The following is a 19,329-nucleotide window of genomic DNA, read 5'->3' on the forward strand; positions in this document are numbered from 1 at the left end:
GAAATAAAGGAAAAATAAACAGAAAACTTAGATACATCTTTGTAGGTGTCCGGTGGTCAACAAAACATTTTACTATGTACGTGAATAAAGATTGTAAGCCTTAGTTTGCATGTAAACCTGAATGCCAGAATTTATTGAACACAAAATTCTGCCTGTTACGCAATCAACTTTTTACTTAAAACATCCATGGTTTGGGAACTTATTCTAAGAAAAAACTGTACCTTGTTAGTTTCTGATAGGAACTGGAAAGTATCACAAAGAAATACGGTATGCTAGCATAGACTTGGCAAAATATAAGTAAAGGGTATTGTCTCATGTAATTTATACTATGGCTCTTTTTTACCATTTAGATAAAAGTATTTCAAGTCAGCATTTCACTTTGTTCCTTAAGCAAACAATCCATCATTTTTCAGATCCACAAAAGACAATTTTAGGGCCAAATTTATATGGGAAAAAGTTTCATGCTTGAAGGTAGTGGTGATATTTCAAGTTAAATCAAGATATAACAATATATTTTTTGTCTTGTGATCTAAATATCTTGGAATAAAATTAGCACTTCAAAACATTACATGTACCAGTTATACGGTGTGGCCATAATTATTGCATCCTACCTCTGGTTTACTTTGTGTTCAAGTTGACATACTTTTACTAACAGTTCTTCTTCAACAGCCTTTAATTTTTTAACAGCCTCCTCTTTCTCCTGTGTAAATGTTTGGAGGAGCAGCTCCTTTTCTTGTTTTTGTGCAAGCAAAATTTGTTCTTGCTCTTCTTCAAGTTTCTGAAAAGCAGTCTCATATTTTACTTTCTGCTCATTTAAAGCCTTTTCTTGAAGTTCAGTTTGTTTTTCAAGTGCATTTACATTTTCAGCTAATTTACTTCTTAATGCATTAACCTGTTCACATAGTCCACACTCTGTTTCTAATGCTTGCTTATGTGCAATTGTCAGCCGACTGATTTCAGCCTGTAAAAGAGTGACCTCTGTTTCATGCCTATTCAAAAGTTCTGAAATGCACAGATTTTTTTCAGCTGACAACAATGCTTCAAGCTCCACTAGTCCCTGTTCATGTTCATCATTATGCACCCGAATTAGGCTATTCAACCTCAATATCTCCTTTTCTAAGGTTTCGGTTTTCTCATTAATTTGACATTTCATGACATCCTGCTGTTGTGCTTTGCATTCGTCCAGTAATAATTTTATTTCATCGATTTCTGCTTCTTTTAGTGCCAGTTCAACTTCTAATTTACATCTATTGTCAGAAAGCTCAGAAACTCTAAGGCCTTTTTCTTGCAGCTGACTGTCTTTTTCATGAATTGCTGCACTATGAGATTCGAGCAACTGGTCAACCTTTAGTTTATGATCTTGCTTGACTCTTTCTTGAGAACACTTGTTGTCAGATATCAAACTTTCCATCTCTTGTGCGTGCCTGAGTTTTACATTTTCTTCAAGCTCTTTTAAATGAGTTTGTTCTAAAATCAGAAGTTCTTCCTTTAGAAACCTGAGCTTTTCTTCATTTTCAGCATGAAGTTTTCTTATATCTTCTAAAGCAGCTTCCCGAGATTGTCTCAGTTGTTGAATTTCACATGCTTGTTCCTTCATTGCATTTTCTAGACTTAGGATTTTCTCATTTTGCTCACTCTGTAAACATTGAAAAGTTTCATTTTCATTTCTGATCAATGCAAATTCATTATCTCTGTTTTGCAAATGTTCTTTTAGTTTTGCAAGGTCACTTTTCAGTTGTTTATCATTTTCATCAAATTGTTCCTTTGAAAGCTGCAGTCTTTTCTGATAAGATCGTTCCAAAACCTGAAGTTCTTCTAAATGCTTTTCCTTTAATGCTGTTTCAACAGACAATTTTACTTTATCACCTGTATCATAAATATCTACTGAAACTGATTTTATAGCACTAGCAAAATTTTTTTGCTCTCTTTGCACAAGCATTTTTAAGTAAGAAAGATCCTCCTTAAAATTCCGCAAACTGGTTTGAGATTCATGTGCAACAATTTTATATTTTTCCAAACAAAATTTTGAAGATGTGTTTTCATCTTTTACTTTGCTTTTCGTGTCTTGCATTCGTCTACTGTCAATTGCATTAATAACAGATGAATATAGGGACTCAACCATCATTTCTGGACTTTGTGTATCACTTATATTTGGTGAAATGGGATTCTCTTCAATAACAAACTCATTTACTGCAGACATAAAATCAGATTCAGGACTATCTGCCAAAGAGTCCATGTCCAAAGAACCCTGTTTAAGTGATTGTTCAGTGCTAGGATGGGGAATCGTTTCAAAATCAAACGTATGAGCATCAATGCTGTCTGGAGACAACTCTTCCAAAGGCCCGGGAGCATTAACAGCAGGACAAATGGGACCCTGAAGACTAAGTGATAAAGGAGTTTTGGATGAGGTAGTAGTTTCTGTTGTACTGTCTATCCTTTGCGTAGTTAGACATTGTGGGGACAGATGACCATTAGATGCCTGTTAAAAAAAAAAAAAAAAGATATGACATATGTGGAGATGCTATTTATACTACATAACTACTTAATGTAAGTTCAAGAATTCTTGTAAAAAAGCTATTTATAGCATCAAATTCTTTTATCTTTCTTACAAAGCTGATCAAAATAAGACATTTTGGTTACAGTTAATGCCCATTTTAATAGTAAAACCATGGAAATAATGTAACACAGTACTGTATATACTATTATATTTTAAAAGAATAAAAAACATACAAGCAATGTAGACATCTGCAGTGTAAATAAAGCGAAATTATACAAAAAAGTTATACTCATCAGTAAAGCTTCAAAAGAACAAATATGTTGTACATTCTCTCCCATCTACTTTTGGGCTGTCATTACAATGCACATATAAACACATTAATGTGGAGCCATGGGTAAATCTCTCATATTTAAGGGAGAGTGAAAGTTCACATACATGTGAATAGTGTATGAATAATAAAACAACATCAGCTGTACCTTTTGTTCATTTAACAGATCAGTGATGGTCTGAGACATCTCATCCAAACTTTGTGCTGCTTTTACTAAGTTGTGTAGTGCACGCACATGCTGATGTAGAGGCTCAAAATCACAAAGCAAGGGAACCCTTTTAGAGAGTGAATAAATGAAGGTTAAAAAAGTACATAATGGAGACCACTCTAGCTTCACTAAGTGAAATGAACAATCTTGTGTTTTGTACAGTTTTGCTGCAATTCATGTTCTTGTGAATAGGGCCATCTAATTCAAAAGTGCTGCATAATTTGCTGGTGCTAAATAAAAGATGATGATGAAATTATATTTAAGATACGGAATCCAAAACAACATGATTAAATGTCCCAATTTATTTGTGATAATCTCAACACCATAAATATATTTTTTCATTCATTTAAGTAGACAACAAAACAATTATTCCATTTCCTTTTGTAATTATGTATATATTCAACAAATTGCTACACAGACCATTTAAACAAACAAAACATTCTATACATTAAACTAGTGAAAAGTTAGGGCATTTGGATTGCATTTGGTAATTATAAAATGTATAAGGTTCTTATATATTAACTTCTGTGTTGTTATGCTTGAACGAGTTAACTTAGTATAAACAGATGTAAATTCTGTTGAAACAATGTTAAAGAAGAAAGCCTCCTGACACCATGGCAAGGGTCTAGGTCTAGGTCATTTGCATCTTTGCCATGTGCCATTGTCAGTCCTAGAAGCCGTTAAAGACCTGATGAAAAAGAACATCTAAAATTCAGCATAGCTGATGTTGAAAATTTCTGATCAACTAATAGGCTCTCTGGTTTGCTCTCAGAGTTTCCCTACTAAAGGTGTGGATTAACATAGATAACAATTTTATATTTTGCTGTATATTTTTGAACAAGCTATATTTAAGGTGTACAGTGTGACAGTTCTTGCATTTAGTCTTACTCATCTATAAATATTGTCCAGTTTGTACATTCAATAATAATTTAAAAAAAAAAACATATACCTGAGAAAAAGCTGAACTTCTGGTGGACAAAGAGACTGCAAAAACCAAAGGTCATTAACAGAGATATCAGGAAGCTCACCGTCATATCTCCTTGGCTTTCGTGTCTATAAAAGGAGGAATAGATATCTGCATAAATGTCATTATTTATATAGCAAAGAAACATTTTATGCAGCATATACACTTTTGCATTCCAGAGTAAAGTTAAAATATATATCGCAAATTGGGGGCTGAATGTCTAATTGGGAAATCCTGAAGTATACTCAGCACTTTGATGTTTGATCACAGCTTTCCCGACACTGAATTGGTTCAAATTAATTAATAAACTTGTCAAACCTGATACCAGTGTCAATTTTGCTTAATTGTCATACAGGGTCTGTTGTATGGGGTTTGTAGTGCTCATCTCAGCACATCATTGCTCCCCAATGCGTACCAAAAGTGGAGAAAAAAAGATTCAATTCATTTCCATAGAAGAATAAAGTGCAGAGAATCAATTGTTAAAACAACAACCCTCTGGAATGCTTTACTGGCAAATTGTAAAGCATAAATATAATGTACTCTAACATACATAAACAAACCATACTAAAACAAGATAGAATATAAAATGCAATGCAATGCAGTAGATATGGAAATTAAAACTTTAACATTGAATTACAAGCACTTAGAACTTTTTGAAGATGGGCAATGATGGGAAAAATACTTTCTTCAGAATTTGTCTTATTTATTTTTGTTTACTTGTTATTCCTTAGAAAAAAATCCTAAAGAAGACAATGCTGAACATACACAGAATGATGGTGGCCATGAGTCAAGTCCTCTAAAGAGCCTGTTTCGTAAATATGATTTCCCTAGGAAAAAAAAGAAAAGTTTAATTATGAAAATATACATTTGTGTCTCAATTATGAATGGCATGCATTACTTCAATATTGTTAGACATATAAGCCTATTTTTATTTAAGGTCGAATTTTAGCAGTTTTTAAAACAACACATTTCAACAAATGATTATGAAAACAATCTGAACTGAAAAAACACAAACGAGAAAAGTCGACCTGTCGCACAATAACTACAACTTTCATATTGTTGCTCAAAAGCCAGCATCAAAAACACTTGAAGCAAGTAGAAAAGTCAAACATGAGGTCAGGTTCCTATGGATCAAGGCAAGATAACAATATAGGAGCATGCAGGAACTTTAGCAAGAAAAACCTATTATCGGGCTTTAAACCCAGGTCTCTGACATCCTCTCACTTTAAATTTTACTTTGCAACACGGCACACCACTTCTGCCTGCAACCCTATACTGCTGGTATCCGGCTTTAAATGAGAATTCAACCCTTTAAGAAAAAAACCCATACCCCCCAGCCCACGGAGACCCCCATCCCTCCTCCCCCCAGCCTAACTGCTCCCCCAGGGAAATTCCCCATACTTTATACTTACCCCTTGGTACAGATTCTGGCATCGGAGTTCCATTTAGCCATCTTCCGTGTCTTCTTGTCTTCTTCCGGCACTTCTGCAATCTTTGTGAGTTTCAGCGCATGCGCAGTTGTCGCAATCCAGCAAATTGCTCCAACTGCGCATGTGCCAATCTCCCACTCAGCTTGCCAAAGACCTGGGAAAATGGCTGCGTGGAACTCTGATGCCAGAGTCTTTAATCCTGAAGTATGCAATCCACAAGCAAATCCACTAAAAGCAAAATTAAGGCAATGGCACGTAACAACTCTGGCAAGGGCACCAATATGGAAACTGTCACTCAGAAACAAGTTACAGTTGCCTGACACATAAGTGCACCAAGACTGCAGACCGGTATCGTTTGTATCACCCACTTAGCGTGCCATTCTCTTTAAAGTACAAATTAAGCAGGGATACACCTAGAATGATACTCACTAAAAAGCTTTCCAAAGGATTCCCTTTTCATTTTCTCTGTTTCATAGAGAGATTTTCCATCTTTCACTAATGAATTTGTCCACTATTAAAGGGAAAAAAAAGTGAGATATTAGTTTAAGCTTTCGAATAATGGCCCTTGGGCTGAAGTTTCTTAGCCAGCTAAATGCTTGAAATTGCCTCTGCTGCTTCCCACTGTCTTTATCAGAAACCTCCCAACACTTTGGGGCAGATTTATTGAGGGTCGAGGTGAAAAGTCGATTTTTTTTTTGGTCAAAACTCTTGAATTCGAGAGTTATTCAAACTCGATTCGAGTTTTAATTCGAATTTTGAGATTTATCATACTCTGGCCCTTTAAGAACCCGAATTCGACTATTTGCCACCTTAAACCTGCAGAATTGCTGTATAAATCAATGGAAGAGATCCAGGGATCATTTTGGTGATGTTTGCAGTCTTCCTGACATCAAGTTTTCTTTTATTTGAGTTTTGTAATTTGAATCAAATTCGATTCAAGTTTTTGGGTCGATCAAATTTGTCTGAGCTGAGAAAATTTATTAATAAATTTCGATTGGTCAAATTTCGAGTTTATGGCAGTTTATAAAGACTCTCATGAATTCAAATTCGACCCTTGATAAATGTGCCTCTTAGTACAGGTGGTTATAGGCCTGAAAATTTACAAAATATGCATATATTTGTAGCAGAGGTATCCATGTAATTTATAAGCAAAAACCTGAAGAAATCATAATGAGGATACTCTACTAATTATCTACATTACCAGAATCAAACATTGAGTAAATTACATTTTTCCTCTTTGCTCTATTTAAAGAAATAACAAAAACAATACATTTTGTAATGATATAGGCAAAATGTATGTTCAGCATGTGCCCTATCCTAAATCAAGTTTTAACTCAAACTCCTGCATGAAAAAGACGAATTGCTGAGAGGGGGATAGTAAAGAGAAACTTGATTATTTTATAAATTAAACAATCTTTGATTATACTTAAAATATGTATTTTTCCATTAGGCTGAAATATCTGAAATGATAATTAACACTTCAAAAGCTATAAAATTCATACCTATAAGGCTGTAACCTACAATTCAATTTTTCCTTACTTGTATTAAAAGTTTGGTTTTAGTTTCCTTATTTTTCTTCTAGTGTCATTTTCCTTTAAACTGCAAAAATCGATGATTAACATTCTTACCTCTCTGTAGTGTTTTATGAACATTTTCCTTCTCACCACTTCAACCACCGCTAAGCAGTACATTTGAGGAACAGTACCAAGAGCCTCCACAATCTTTATTCGTTCTACGAGCTCTGTTAAGAGTCGGAATAGAGCCAGTAGTTTTTCACCATCTTGGTCAGCATGGAGCATTACAAAACAGCACCACCTTCAAAACAAGTTGACATGGTAAAGAAAAATCTGTTTGGGAGAATGCTCTTCATATTTCTGTAGTGTTAAACTTTTGTCTTTCTCCCATCCCTCACTCTGCTTTACCTCATGTTTTTGGCAAACTTTTTCTTGTCTCTATACCTCTTTTTTCCTTGAAATTCCTTGAGAGTATCTATAAGATAAGCCATTGATCTGCTTCCTCTCTAAACACAGTCTGATTGACCTTCTCTAATTTGGCTTTGTCCATAATATTCAACCAAAACAGTTTTAATATGGCTTACCAAATATCTGCTGGTTATAAAAAAACAAAACAAAACACTTCTTATACTCTTTGATCTTTCAGAAACCTTTCACCTTTCAGTCTCTCCATTGTCTTCGGCCTTGTATAAATACCCTGCGCTGATTTTTCCCACCTTTCTAATGCCAACCAAGCTCGATCAGGGGCAAAAAATCATCTTTGAATACTGAATATACAGTTTGCCATTGACTTCTAGGAGTTTTCAACATTTGAGTTTATTAATAAATATGCAAAGATATGACTTTGGTGAGCTTTATCGAATAAAAAAACATTGAACATTCTATTATTAGAATTTTGACAAATACTTACCTTGTTCTGTGGAGAGATTCTTTAAGATTCTGTCTTGGGCATTTTACAGCTTGCTGTTTTAGTCCTCCCTTTTACCATGAATTAATTCCTACGGTTTCTACTATGACATGTCTGGCCTGGTGCCTTGTGGTTATCTTTTATTTTGCCATCTCATTCACTACTCACATCTAATCAATAAATACATTATGACACTTTTACCTACAGACTAAAACAGATTTCTTGTTCCTGGCTGTGTTTTTCTCAAAAATTCTATATTTAAAGGGGACCTGTCACCTTAAAGGGATCCTGTCATCGTAAAACATGTTATTTTCAAAACGCATCAGTTAATAGTGCTACTCCAGCAGAATTCTGCACTGAAATCCATTTCTCAAAAGAGCAAACAGATTTTTTTATATTCAATTTTGAAATCTGACATGGAGCTAGACATTTTGTCAATTTCCCAGCTGCCCCTGATCATGTGACTTGTGCCTGCACTTTAGGAGAGAAATGCTTTCTGGCAGGCTGCTGTTTTTCCTTCTCAATGTAACTGAATGTGTCTCAGTGAGACATGGGTTTTTACTATTGAGTGTTGTTCTTAGATCTACCAGGCAGCTGTTATCTTGTGTTAGGGAGCTGCTATCTGGTTACCTTCCCATTGTTCTTTTGTTTGGCTGCTGGGGGGGGGAAGGGAGGGGGGTGATATCACTCCAACTTGCAGTACAGCAGTAAAGAGTGATTGAAGTTTATCAGAGCACAAGTCACATGACTTGGGGCAGCTGGGAAATTGACAATATGTCTAGCCCCATGTCAGATTTCAAAATTGAATATAAAAAAATCTGTTTGCTCTTTTGAGAAATGGATTTCAGTGCAGAATTCTGCTGGAGCACTATTAACTGATTCATTTTGAAAAAAATTTTTTTTCCCATGACATAATCCCTTTAAGAAAAAATTCCAGATCCTATTTTATATCATTGATTAATCAAAATAAACTTCACTTACACTAAGTAATTAGATCTTGTTTGATTTAGCCTTGCATTTCACCATCACAGCATGCAGGCAGACAAGATTTTGTGGGCACTAATTACGGCAAGCTTTGCTACATGCCAAAATCTTGTTTAGGTGTCAGAATTGGGCACTTAATGCCTAGGCCCATGGTGACAATTAGATGGTGAGGAGGAAGGGGGAAATGTGAGAAGTGCAGTAACATCTATGATGTTCAGAATGGAATGTAAAAGTAACTGCCTGCTATAGCAGGCAATACTTAGGCAACTTCGGGTTCTTCGATAAACGAAGTGCTCCAAGTGCCATCCACTTGCGATTTACATTCTAGCCGGCGGTAGGCAGTTTGGGGAGATTAGTCGCCCCGAAGAAGACGAGATTTGTTGCCAGACGACTAATCTCCCCGAATCTGAGCGTGTGCCCTGACCCTAAGATTGTCAGCGCGCTTTTAACTGTGAACAGTAGCCCTCACAAACCCTTGCTAAACCCACCCCCTCTTCAACATGCACCAATAGCAACAGAGTCTTATGGATGCTTTGATGAGGTGGAGGACGTCTGTGTGCCTGCTCTTTCTGCCTCCTCTCTTGCTGGGGACAGTAGACTGAGAAACTTGCACATAGCCAGAAAACAAACAAAAATGGCGCCCGCATTGGAGCATTCTAAAAATAACTTAGGAGATAGGATTAAGAGGAATTTTGAAAAAAAAAAGTTAGCAATTAGGTACAGTAAGGGGGACCCAATAACATACCTAAAAGTTCTTGCAAAGGCTTTCCTTGTCCTTTAATTCATATTGTAGGCACAATTGTAAAAATCATAATTCAGAATTTTGTAAGGCAAATTGGTTTCTCTTTCTGACTTTAACTAATGAAGGTCTCGATTCTACTCGATTCTAAGTCCAGTTCATTCTTTTTGAAAAATAAATATATTCAGTATAAATATACTTACTTTAAACGAACTTGCAAATTATTAGCAAGCTCCTGTTTGGCAGTAGTACATTTCTGTTTGATATCCAACAGTTTTCTGTGGTTTGTCAGCATGATCATCAGTTGATTTGCATGACTTAAGCACAAATCAGGTAACACAGAGGTGTCTTTCAAGTTTTCAGCCCGCTTTTGATTCGCTAAAAATCCCTGAGAAGAAAGAAATGGATTTTGTGAGTTTTTTACTGAATGTGTCATTTTTGCATATTATGATTAGTATGATTATGGCTTATTAAATACCATCATAACATTATTTGTCATTTTCCCATTTCATTTTTTTTGTTCTTCTCAGTTACAACAGATGACATTTTATTAAATGCTAAGGTAGCTCTATAGCAGTGCTGTCCAACTTCTGTGTTATCAAGGGCCGACATTTTTCTGGCCTACATGGTGGAGGGCCGATAATGGAAGCCAGTGTTGACCACTCCCTGTTTTTAAACCACACCCACTTTAAACCACACCCATGTAACCACAAGACCATATCCACATTAATTATGGTAACACACCAAAAAACCAAATGGTTGGTGCTCACTGCACAGATATCACTTACGGTATCACTCATATGTGAAAAAAATTGTCATATTAAGACATACCCTTAAATCCATATACCTCCTCATCCCTGTGGATAACACAGCACCCCAGCACATGATTAAACACCTTAAGGGCCCCTAACAATAATTTATTTAAATTCTAACAAACCCCCAGAACAAATACCAGGCTTATGTTCCACAGGCAGAGCATGTCACACACAGGAGAGAAGGGCACACACAGGCAGAGTATGTCACACACAGGCACCGCAGGGCACACACAGGGAGCATAATGAAGGCAGAACAGAGCAGGAGACAGGGAAATTGTCTGGGTCTCAGGTGTGAACAGTACAGGGCTTTAGGGGTGTGAACAATAGAGGTGTCACAAGTATGAACAATGCAGGAGGATCACAGGTGTAAACAATACAGGGGATTAGTCTGAATTTGAGGTTTAAACAATGCAGGAGCCAGTTAATCTCCACATGCGGCCCGCCAGTTGGACAGCCCTGCTCTTTAGGATAAGTTTGCTTGGGAGTCCATTTAGTGGTGCCCCCAACCACGTGACTTGTGCTCTGATAAACTTCAGCCACCCTTTACTGCTTACTGCTGCACTGCAAGCTAGAGTGATATCACCACCCCCACCCACCCAGGAAGGTAACCAGATAGCAGCTCCCTCATACCTCGGTTGAAGGATTCAGCTGCCTGATCTGAAGTGCCTCCATGGGCTGCTACTGAATTGAAGAGGCAAAATTACCTATACAGTATCCCAATAATTTAAGGTGGCTTCAGGCATTTCTGTGTCAGCTAAAATACACTATGGGAAAACTGTCCCATGTATCATTAGCCTCAATTAGCTTGTACAGGTATGGAATCTGTTATCCAGAAAGTTCCAAAGTTCTCATTGACTCCATTTTATACAAATAATCCAAATTTTTAAAAATAATTTCCTTTTTCTCTGTAATAATAAAAGAGTAGCTTGTACTTGATCCGAACTAAGATATAATTAATCCTTATTGGAAGCAAAACCAGCCTATTGAGTTTATTTAATGCTTACATGATTTTCTAGCAGACTTAAGGTATAAAGATGTAAATTACGGAAAGACCTGTTATGCGGAAAACCCACGGTCTCGAGCATTCTGGATAATAGGTCCCATACCTGTATTGTGATTCTCAACAAATTTCTGGAAGAACTTGTGCATTTTTTGGGGGAAAAAATACCAATTTTTTTTTTATTTAATTTTTTATTTAATACTCACACATGTTTACATGCTCTCTTTAGGATATGTTACAAATGGCACTTACCTGAGCAAGTTCTTTTTGTTCATTGACCAGTCTGCTGCAGCTAGCAATCATTTGATCCAGAGCATACAGCCTATCTTCAAGCCCCTTGATGGCTTTCATATTTTGATTATCCAATTTGGCAACAGTTTGACGACATTCTGCCAGAAATGGCTGAATACTTCGTGGGTCGAGCTAGAATTTCAAGACATGGTAATTATGATTTTAGATTTTGTAAATAACAGTAAATCACAAGTATGACCATTTCAAAAGTGACATGCTCTGCGTTTTAATAGTTTCTTAAGCCAACATTTAATCACACACTTTTAAATGGGCGGTTCACCTTTAAATTAACCTTTCGTATGTTATAGAATGGACAATTCTAAGAAACTTTTTAGTTGGTCGTCATTATTTATCTTCTATATTTTTTAAATTATTTTCCTTCTTCTTCTGACTCTTCTTCTTTTCCTGTGTCATAAAACCCATCATAAACAAAGTGGCCAATATCGACACACTATGCAGTGATTATTACACTTGGATACTAGAGAGCACATATAAAGAAAAGGATAATACTCATTAAAGAAATGCAAAGAAATGTCACTGTAACATTTGTCTACCAGAAAGGACAGTACATATAAAGAATGGAGTGATTCTTCCCTCATTCAGTACTTCCGTAGTAAAAATATTTGTGAAATATTATGAGGAAAAACATTTGACAAATACATGTTTAGAACAGAAATGTAGCAGTATGTGACATTTCCTCTCATTTTGGAGAGATACATTAAAAGTTAGGGCAACTATATAAAGGCCAATAAAAAGCTACTTATTTGGCCCCTCCAGACTAAATTGGCAGATTACTGGCTCATGTACTGTGCCCTCCTGTTGGCTGCTCAACCGATAACTATCCATAAATTGGACAGGTTTGAAAACCCCTGTCAGGTGAGGACAGCATCAAGTATCCCTTGTCTCTCATTATGATTGATCACTGCAACAGGGGCCAAATGACTGGATCAACCGATTTAGCACAGAGTGCTTGAATCAAATCAGGTTGAATCAACTTATTAGATGACTCTTCATAAGGGATCAGTTTTACTGTCAGGTTTCCATAAGAAGTGTGGTTACAACAAGCTCTGGTATTGCTCTGGAGATCTATTTTCTATAAACCTGTTATCCAGACAGCAGTAAAATACAACATATTTATTTCCATAGTCCTATTTAAATGGAATCTCCACTATTTTTGCACAAGGAAGAATATTTAATTATAAGTATCAATTAAAAATGTTCCATGGTTTTGCAGTTGTTTGTAAATTTAATCGATATTGAAAGCAGTTGTCTGTCTGCGTATATTCCTTGCACTACTGGTTCTGACTCCTAAATCAAGGTAGCAAAAATAGCTGTCAGAGCTAGGAGTAACTGTAGAGAACAGAACCGGAAAAACAATCACAGCTCTGAGTTACAATTACATTTAACAACAAGTAACTGTTAACATGTTTATTCAGAAAAACAGAGCTGATACCCGTACAACTTACAAAGATTTAAAAAAGTAGAAAATCAAATTTTTTTTGTTGTTGATGACTGCCTTTTGTGCAAAAATACACTGTTCATGGGCACAAAGGCAGTATTACACTTACCAACAATGAGATATTCCCTTTGATAATTATAAATAAATAAAATACATTTTCAGTGCTAGATGTATCAACACAACTGTTTAAACCACAAAATAAAGCTTTAGACCAGGTGGAACGAATGCCACTTCTGCATCAAATTGTAGCATAGCTATTATTTTGCTCTACCAATTCAAACATCGTAAGGATGCAGCATAATTTAGATGAACTAAAATAATTTGAGATCTGATTTATTAAGTCTAAACTTACACAACACATGGCTTTTAGAGTCTGAACATCAGTTATAAAGTTATGCTCAGTAAATACAAATGGCAGTTAAAAAATTTAAATAGCTGGCAGTATTTTAAACCTTTGGCTCATTGCTGTTTTTATGTAAAAATGGTATAGAGCCAAGAACCTTTATTACAACATTAAAGCAGCACAGTAGTAAAGTGCTCATCACTGCGGTCTTACATTTCAGGGCTGTAGGTACTCCCCATGTTTGCTATGGTTTTTTCTAGGCACTGTTTTCATCCAAGCAAATAATAAGAAGTGAATGGGCTGGCACAAACCGGATCACTAGATGTAGTAAAAAAGTATTTTATTGGAACAAAAACATCACGACAGAGGCCTTACGCGTTTCGTGCCATAGGGGCTGTTTTCATTCAAATAGTCATTCTCTTGGAACTGGCTCTAGCCTGTGTGAGTTAGTATGGAAACAAGATTCTAAGGTGCTTGTTTGAATAACTAATCTCTATGCAAAGAGCAGCAGAAAATATAGGTGTCTAATAATTGCTATTAATATAAATATTGTTAGTGTACTGCCATTCTGTTATTCTACAGTTATTCTGCTGAATATGCCAGGTCCCTCAAGCAGTGGAAATAAGGTTTAAAAAAAGAGATAGGTGTCAGGAAAACTTAACATGCACCCAACCCTAACCCACAAAAACCTTAACCTACACCCGAACATAACCTGCAAAATGTTGCCATTATAGGACCCATGGCCAAACCCTACCCACATCTTCTCGCTCTGTACACTACCCTGTGCATGCCTTCTTCAGGAGAGGTCTGACTCGCACCCAACCCTAACGTGCCCAACATACAGAAACCTGCGGGTCACTATGGGGTGCCAAATGTTAGGCACCCCTCAGTGATTGTAATTACTTACCTGATTCCTCGGGTCAGTGATCCTGTTAGCAGAAAGCTGCACTGCTGTGTATTTCTGAGTGAGCACCAGAGAGATCCTCTTCTTCTGCTTCATCTTTCTTCAAAATCCTGGGGCTGATGCATGCACAGCAGATAAAAAAGTCAACCTTTTCGTTTGGCTTTTCATGCTACTGTATATGAACACAGGGAAGAAGCAGGAAGAGGATTGCTCCATGGTGCTTGGTGAAGAGTAACCAGGGCCGGTGCAGTTTTTTGCAGACAAGAGCAGCGGCCTGGACTATCAGGTTACCATATAAATATGCTTTTTTACTGGTCAACAAACAAACTCAAGCACTAACAAACAAACTCAAGCACTAACATGTTAGTTAGAATTTAAAAGTGAGGTTAATCCAAAAATAATAGTTTTTTCTAATGAAAATGTAATTATAAATACATTCACATAGAAAACGCAGTCTGACATTTACATCTGGAGCATAGACTACATATTTTACCTAACTACATCTTTTACCTAAAACTGGCATAACACATTTTCAATACAAGCCTTATTTATATACTGTGTGTAGATTAAAGACAACATAAACACATTTATCATGCATGCTTAAGAAGTGTAGTTCTATATTATTGGCCAAGGTCTGACTCCTTGATATCTAACTGATCAACCTGTAGAGATTTTATGTTCTGTTTTATATTAGAGCAACATGTATGCTTAGAACTAAGCGGACTGATGGCCCTGCTACATACAGTACACCGAATTTGGTCATCAGTCAGTCCAGTTTTTTTGTATAGGCTGATTATATTTGGTAAGATTCATAAATAATTCAATGATTACATAACGTAAAGCAATTACTTACTCTGCTCATTGAATCAAAACATTTTCTAACCAATGACTCAACATCATTTGGCCGATCTTGGACATTTATCCAGTCTAATAATGAAACGTTAAAGGAAGGGGGATTTCCAGAATAATTTTCATCTGAGAGTTCCATGTTTTGAGTAGAAGACTCGTTGTTCTCTTGCCCAGTGTCCTTTCCTGTTACTTCCCGTAGCTGCTGTTCCAAAGACTTAGAAAGTGAGGCTAGCAACGGCACATTTTTCGGTTTTGCTTCTCCATCATATTGCACCATTTCTTCTACTTTTGCATTCTCAATTTCTTCGGTATCAACATCAGTAGATGATATAAGTCTATCTAAACACATCCTATAGCTATGTCTTGTTAGGCACTCAAGCAGTGGAATCTTGGCCATGACAGAAACCGCTGTTCCTAAACTAAACAGAAAAACAGAAAGTATTATGCTTTGGACTATGCCACTACACGAAAACAATGGTACAGCACCCTTTAATAATAATTCCTTCTCCAAACTATTCAAGTGTATTGCAATAACTTAATTTTAGTCATGCATGAAAAAGATTGTTTTAGTTACATATTAAACTTACGTAGAAAATTATAATTAATAAAACAGAATTCTATAGAAAAATAAGATAAGATCTTTTCATAGTCTGCAAATGTGTCGAGTATATGAACAGTGGAGGCAATTAAGAGTGTCACCAAGAACATTCATGCAGAAGAGTTGACAAGGAAACATTCTTTGCAACATTTGCTTGAATACCTTACTCTATACGGAAATCTAACATCACTGTGACATAAGCTGAACAAATCATGTTTGAGCAACTCATAGCATAGAATATAATTGGCCCTCTCAGCACACACTGATGAGAAGGTTTGGTATATGACAAACAAAAACATAAAGAGAGTGCAATAAAAATGAACATGAATAGCGTCCATGTAAATATCTACATCACTCTCTAAATCACTAATTTATTTTATAGTGGTTGTTTTTCTCTCATTTAAGATTATATGAATCCCCTTGCAACTGAAGACTGTCCTCAATTTATTTCCAAACACCTATAAAGTTTTCTTGTATTCTATACAAACGAGAGATTCAATATATACTTTGTATTTCATGACTGTATTGCTTTTACTGCAATAAACAAGCATGAGTTTGACTGCATATTATATATTGTTTGATTGAAGGGGTCTACATTAAGAGATTAGATCTAATACATCTGCCATATTACAACATCCTCATATTTGCAGATACTAAACCAATATACACTGTTCTGCTCCATTGCAAGACGGACCATATAACATTGGTAAATATACAAAATATTAATGTGTGCGGGTTGCTGTCTCAATAAGCTTAATCTTGCAGGTGGCATGTGTAGCTAGCAGGTCTTAGGCTACTGTCACTTCCACAAACCTGTGGTAACCGTTGTGAAGTGTATATGACTTTTTTTCTACACTTTATAACAGGACATAGTTCTTTCAATACTATCAGCCAAACTCTGTGTTGTCAATGTGTAAAACAAATTAAAGAAAACATAGTATAGCTGCACACTTACTTTGTTAATTTTAGTTTAATATCATCTATGGACTGAAGATACTTTGTATATGCATTTTCAAATTTAAAAAGCAGCTTTTGGTACGAATGTGTACAGTCTTCTAAGTTTGCCATAATGGCTGCCCATCCTTGATGCTGTAGATGTTCATCATGGACCAGACCTTCACAAAAAGAGCAAAGCTTTTTGGCGACTTCGTACATTTCCTGGAAGTAAAAAAAAAAAACAGTTTAAATTATTTAACTGCACAGCTGATGGCACACAGGGAATATCCTTTGCTTTAAGTTAAGTTTAATTTTAGGTGACATGAAAACACAATAATTATGAAATATTGAGTAGGCTAACACATTTTCCATAAAGTTACCATGTTCTGGTGTGTTATACAATTTAAATTAATCTACAGTGTTACAGTGAATATATATGCAACGGAGGATACACAAAGAACACTAAAAGTATAGGATCTACAATCTGGAGTGCTTGGGACCTGGGTATTTATAGTTAAGGAGTCATTATGTTATTTGGATAACCATAGCTTAATAGCCAGGTTTAATTTGAAGAGAAAACTGTATCTCATAATTCAATTCTGAATTTTACATGTATACTTCTATTAAGTTTTCATGTCATAAAGGATGAGATAAGTTTTCTCACTGAACTGGATTTGCTAAAAATACATTAAATAAACCTAAGTACGGTTTTATTATGACATAGAAAAGAAGTAATAATTTTTAAAAATAACAATTATTATCTTAAAATGGGTTCCCATAATTCTTAGTCCTCTAGATGAGTTACTGCTCCTGTAACAAAAAAGGCTAAAAAGAATATTGGAAAGAGCTCATGTGTTAAAATGAGTACTACTGCTACAGTGTCAATTTTTAGGCATGGAGGGAGTTTGAATTTTCATGAAGTATATAAATGGATCAAAGGAAAATTAATTGTGCCTTATGCCAGCAGGTATTGCAGTGAAATTGGATGAGGATTATGGCATGTTGCAAAAACCTGTTACTAGCATAGTGATGTTTCATATACTGGCCTAAATTTCACTAATAGATTAGCCTAAACAGCATATGAAAAACAGACTTCCATTCTCAAAGCCAAAACTTTGAGAACAAACTATTTAGCAACCAGGGACTATATGCACAGTTTATGAATGCAAATGCTGCACTTAATGTTGCCATCTTGAAGGTACTTCTATCATTCCTTTCCCTTCCATACAAGCGCCATTATGTTTGTGCTGCCTCATCTGCTGAAATGGAGCAAGTGGAACCCTGGAGCTACCACCACCCATTAAGTTGGCATTAGTTCACAGGTTCCTGCAGCAGGTAAAAATTCTATTCTGGCTGTGTGCCATATTCTGCCTTCCCAATGCTCCCTGTGTGCTCCATTATCTGCCTACTGCCTTCCCTAAGCTTCCTGTGTGCACCATACTCTGCTTATCTGTGTGTGCCATACTCTGCCTGCCTGTGTGGATTTAAGGGTTTGTCTTAATATGACAACTTTTTTCATACAGTGATGGGTGATATCCCTGCAATGAGCACCAACCATTTGTTTTTTTTGGTATGCTACCACCATAAATGTGGACATCGTTTTAAAAAGTATTTTGGTACAATGGGTGTTTAAAGTATGTGTGGGAGTGGTCACCACTGGCTTTCATTGTCAGCCCTCCACCACGTAGGCCAGAAAAAGCCCGGCCCTTGGTACCACAGAAGTTGGACAGCACTGGTATAGATAATCACAGACAAATCACACACAAAAAAAACAAAAAAAATCCCTCACCACTGCAAGTTGTGTTCTAGAGGCGACTGTGTGAAATACCGCAGGCATCATAAGTGATTCTTCAACTTTTAACTCCATTTCATTCTCTGCTGAAAATGTTGTCCTGGGAATCACTGGCGGGCGCTCGCAGAGTATCATTTCTTTATTGAATAGAAAGATTGGATTTGTGTCCTAAAAAGAAAGGAAATGAAGAGTTAAGAGGAAACACTAACCAAATTCGTTTTTGTTTAACTCTAGATTTTTAAAATAAAGACTGATGTTTAGAAACATTAAGATGATAAATGAAACAATCATATAACCCATTTCTCCTTGGTTCTCAACATTAAAAATGAACAATAAATACAAAAGATCTGCTAATTAAAATACATTTTGCAAACTTAAGACAAATTAATGCTCAAGACCAAAATGAAACTCTTGTAACACTTAGGGGCAGATTTACTAAGCTCGAGTGAATTTTCGAATTTAAAAAAGTTCGAATTTCAAAGTAATTTTTTGGGTACTTCGACCATCAAATAGGCTACTACGACCTTTGACTTTGATTCGAACGATTCGAAGTAAAAATCATTAGACTATTCGACCATTCGATAGTCTTAAAAGGTGTTTAAAAAACAGTAACAAAACTTAATAACAGTGCCCACAAATGGGTGTCTGAATTTCAAGACTGACACAAACACAATGTAAAGAATTTACATTTTTTATAATGAAAGAAAAATTTATATTGCTCAACTAACATGACAGAAAAAAGATTTGGAATAATTTCTTAGGGTGACATAT

The 19,329-nt window shown here is 35.9% G+C and overlaps 1 protein-coding gene across 2 annotated transcripts in view; it reads right to left on the reverse strand.

Annotated features, from left to right (window-relative positions):
• The window catches only part of rb1cc1.S (RB1 inducible coiled-coil 1 S homeolog), a 56,649-nt gene that overhangs the window by 23,654 nt on the left and 13,666 nt on the right, over positions 1-19,329 (reverse strand). For both annotated transcript variants that reach the window (XM_018223701.2, XM_018223702.2), the window contains exons 4-14: positions 18,556-18,726; positions 16,786-16,988; positions 15,237-15,651; positions 11,639-11,809; positions 9,775-9,959; positions 7,056-7,242; positions 5,857-5,938; positions 4,763-4,824; positions 3,983-4,086; positions 2,974-3,100; positions 612-2,479 (exon numbers count right to left, since the gene is read on the reverse strand). In XM_018223701.2, coding sequence (XP_018079190.1) covers positions 612-2,479; positions 2,974-3,100; positions 3,983-4,086; positions 4,763-4,824; positions 5,857-5,938; positions 7,056-7,242; positions 9,775-9,959; positions 11,639-11,809; positions 15,237-15,651; positions 16,786-16,988; positions 18,556-18,726 — 3,575 coding nt within the window. The remainder of the gene's footprint in view (positions 1-611; positions 2,480-2,973; positions 3,101-3,982; positions 4,087-4,762; positions 4,825-5,856; positions 5,939-7,055; positions 7,243-9,774; positions 9,960-11,638; positions 11,810-15,236; positions 15,652-16,785; positions 16,989-18,555; positions 18,727-19,329) is intronic.

Source organism: Xenopus laevis, chromosome 6S (assembly GCF_017654675.1).
Source record: "Xenopus laevis strain J_2021 chromosome 6S, Xenopus_laevis_v10.1, whole genome shotgun sequence".
NCBI classification, from domain to species: domain Eukaryota; kingdom Metazoa; phylum Chordata; class Amphibia; order Anura; family Pipidae; genus Xenopus; species Xenopus laevis.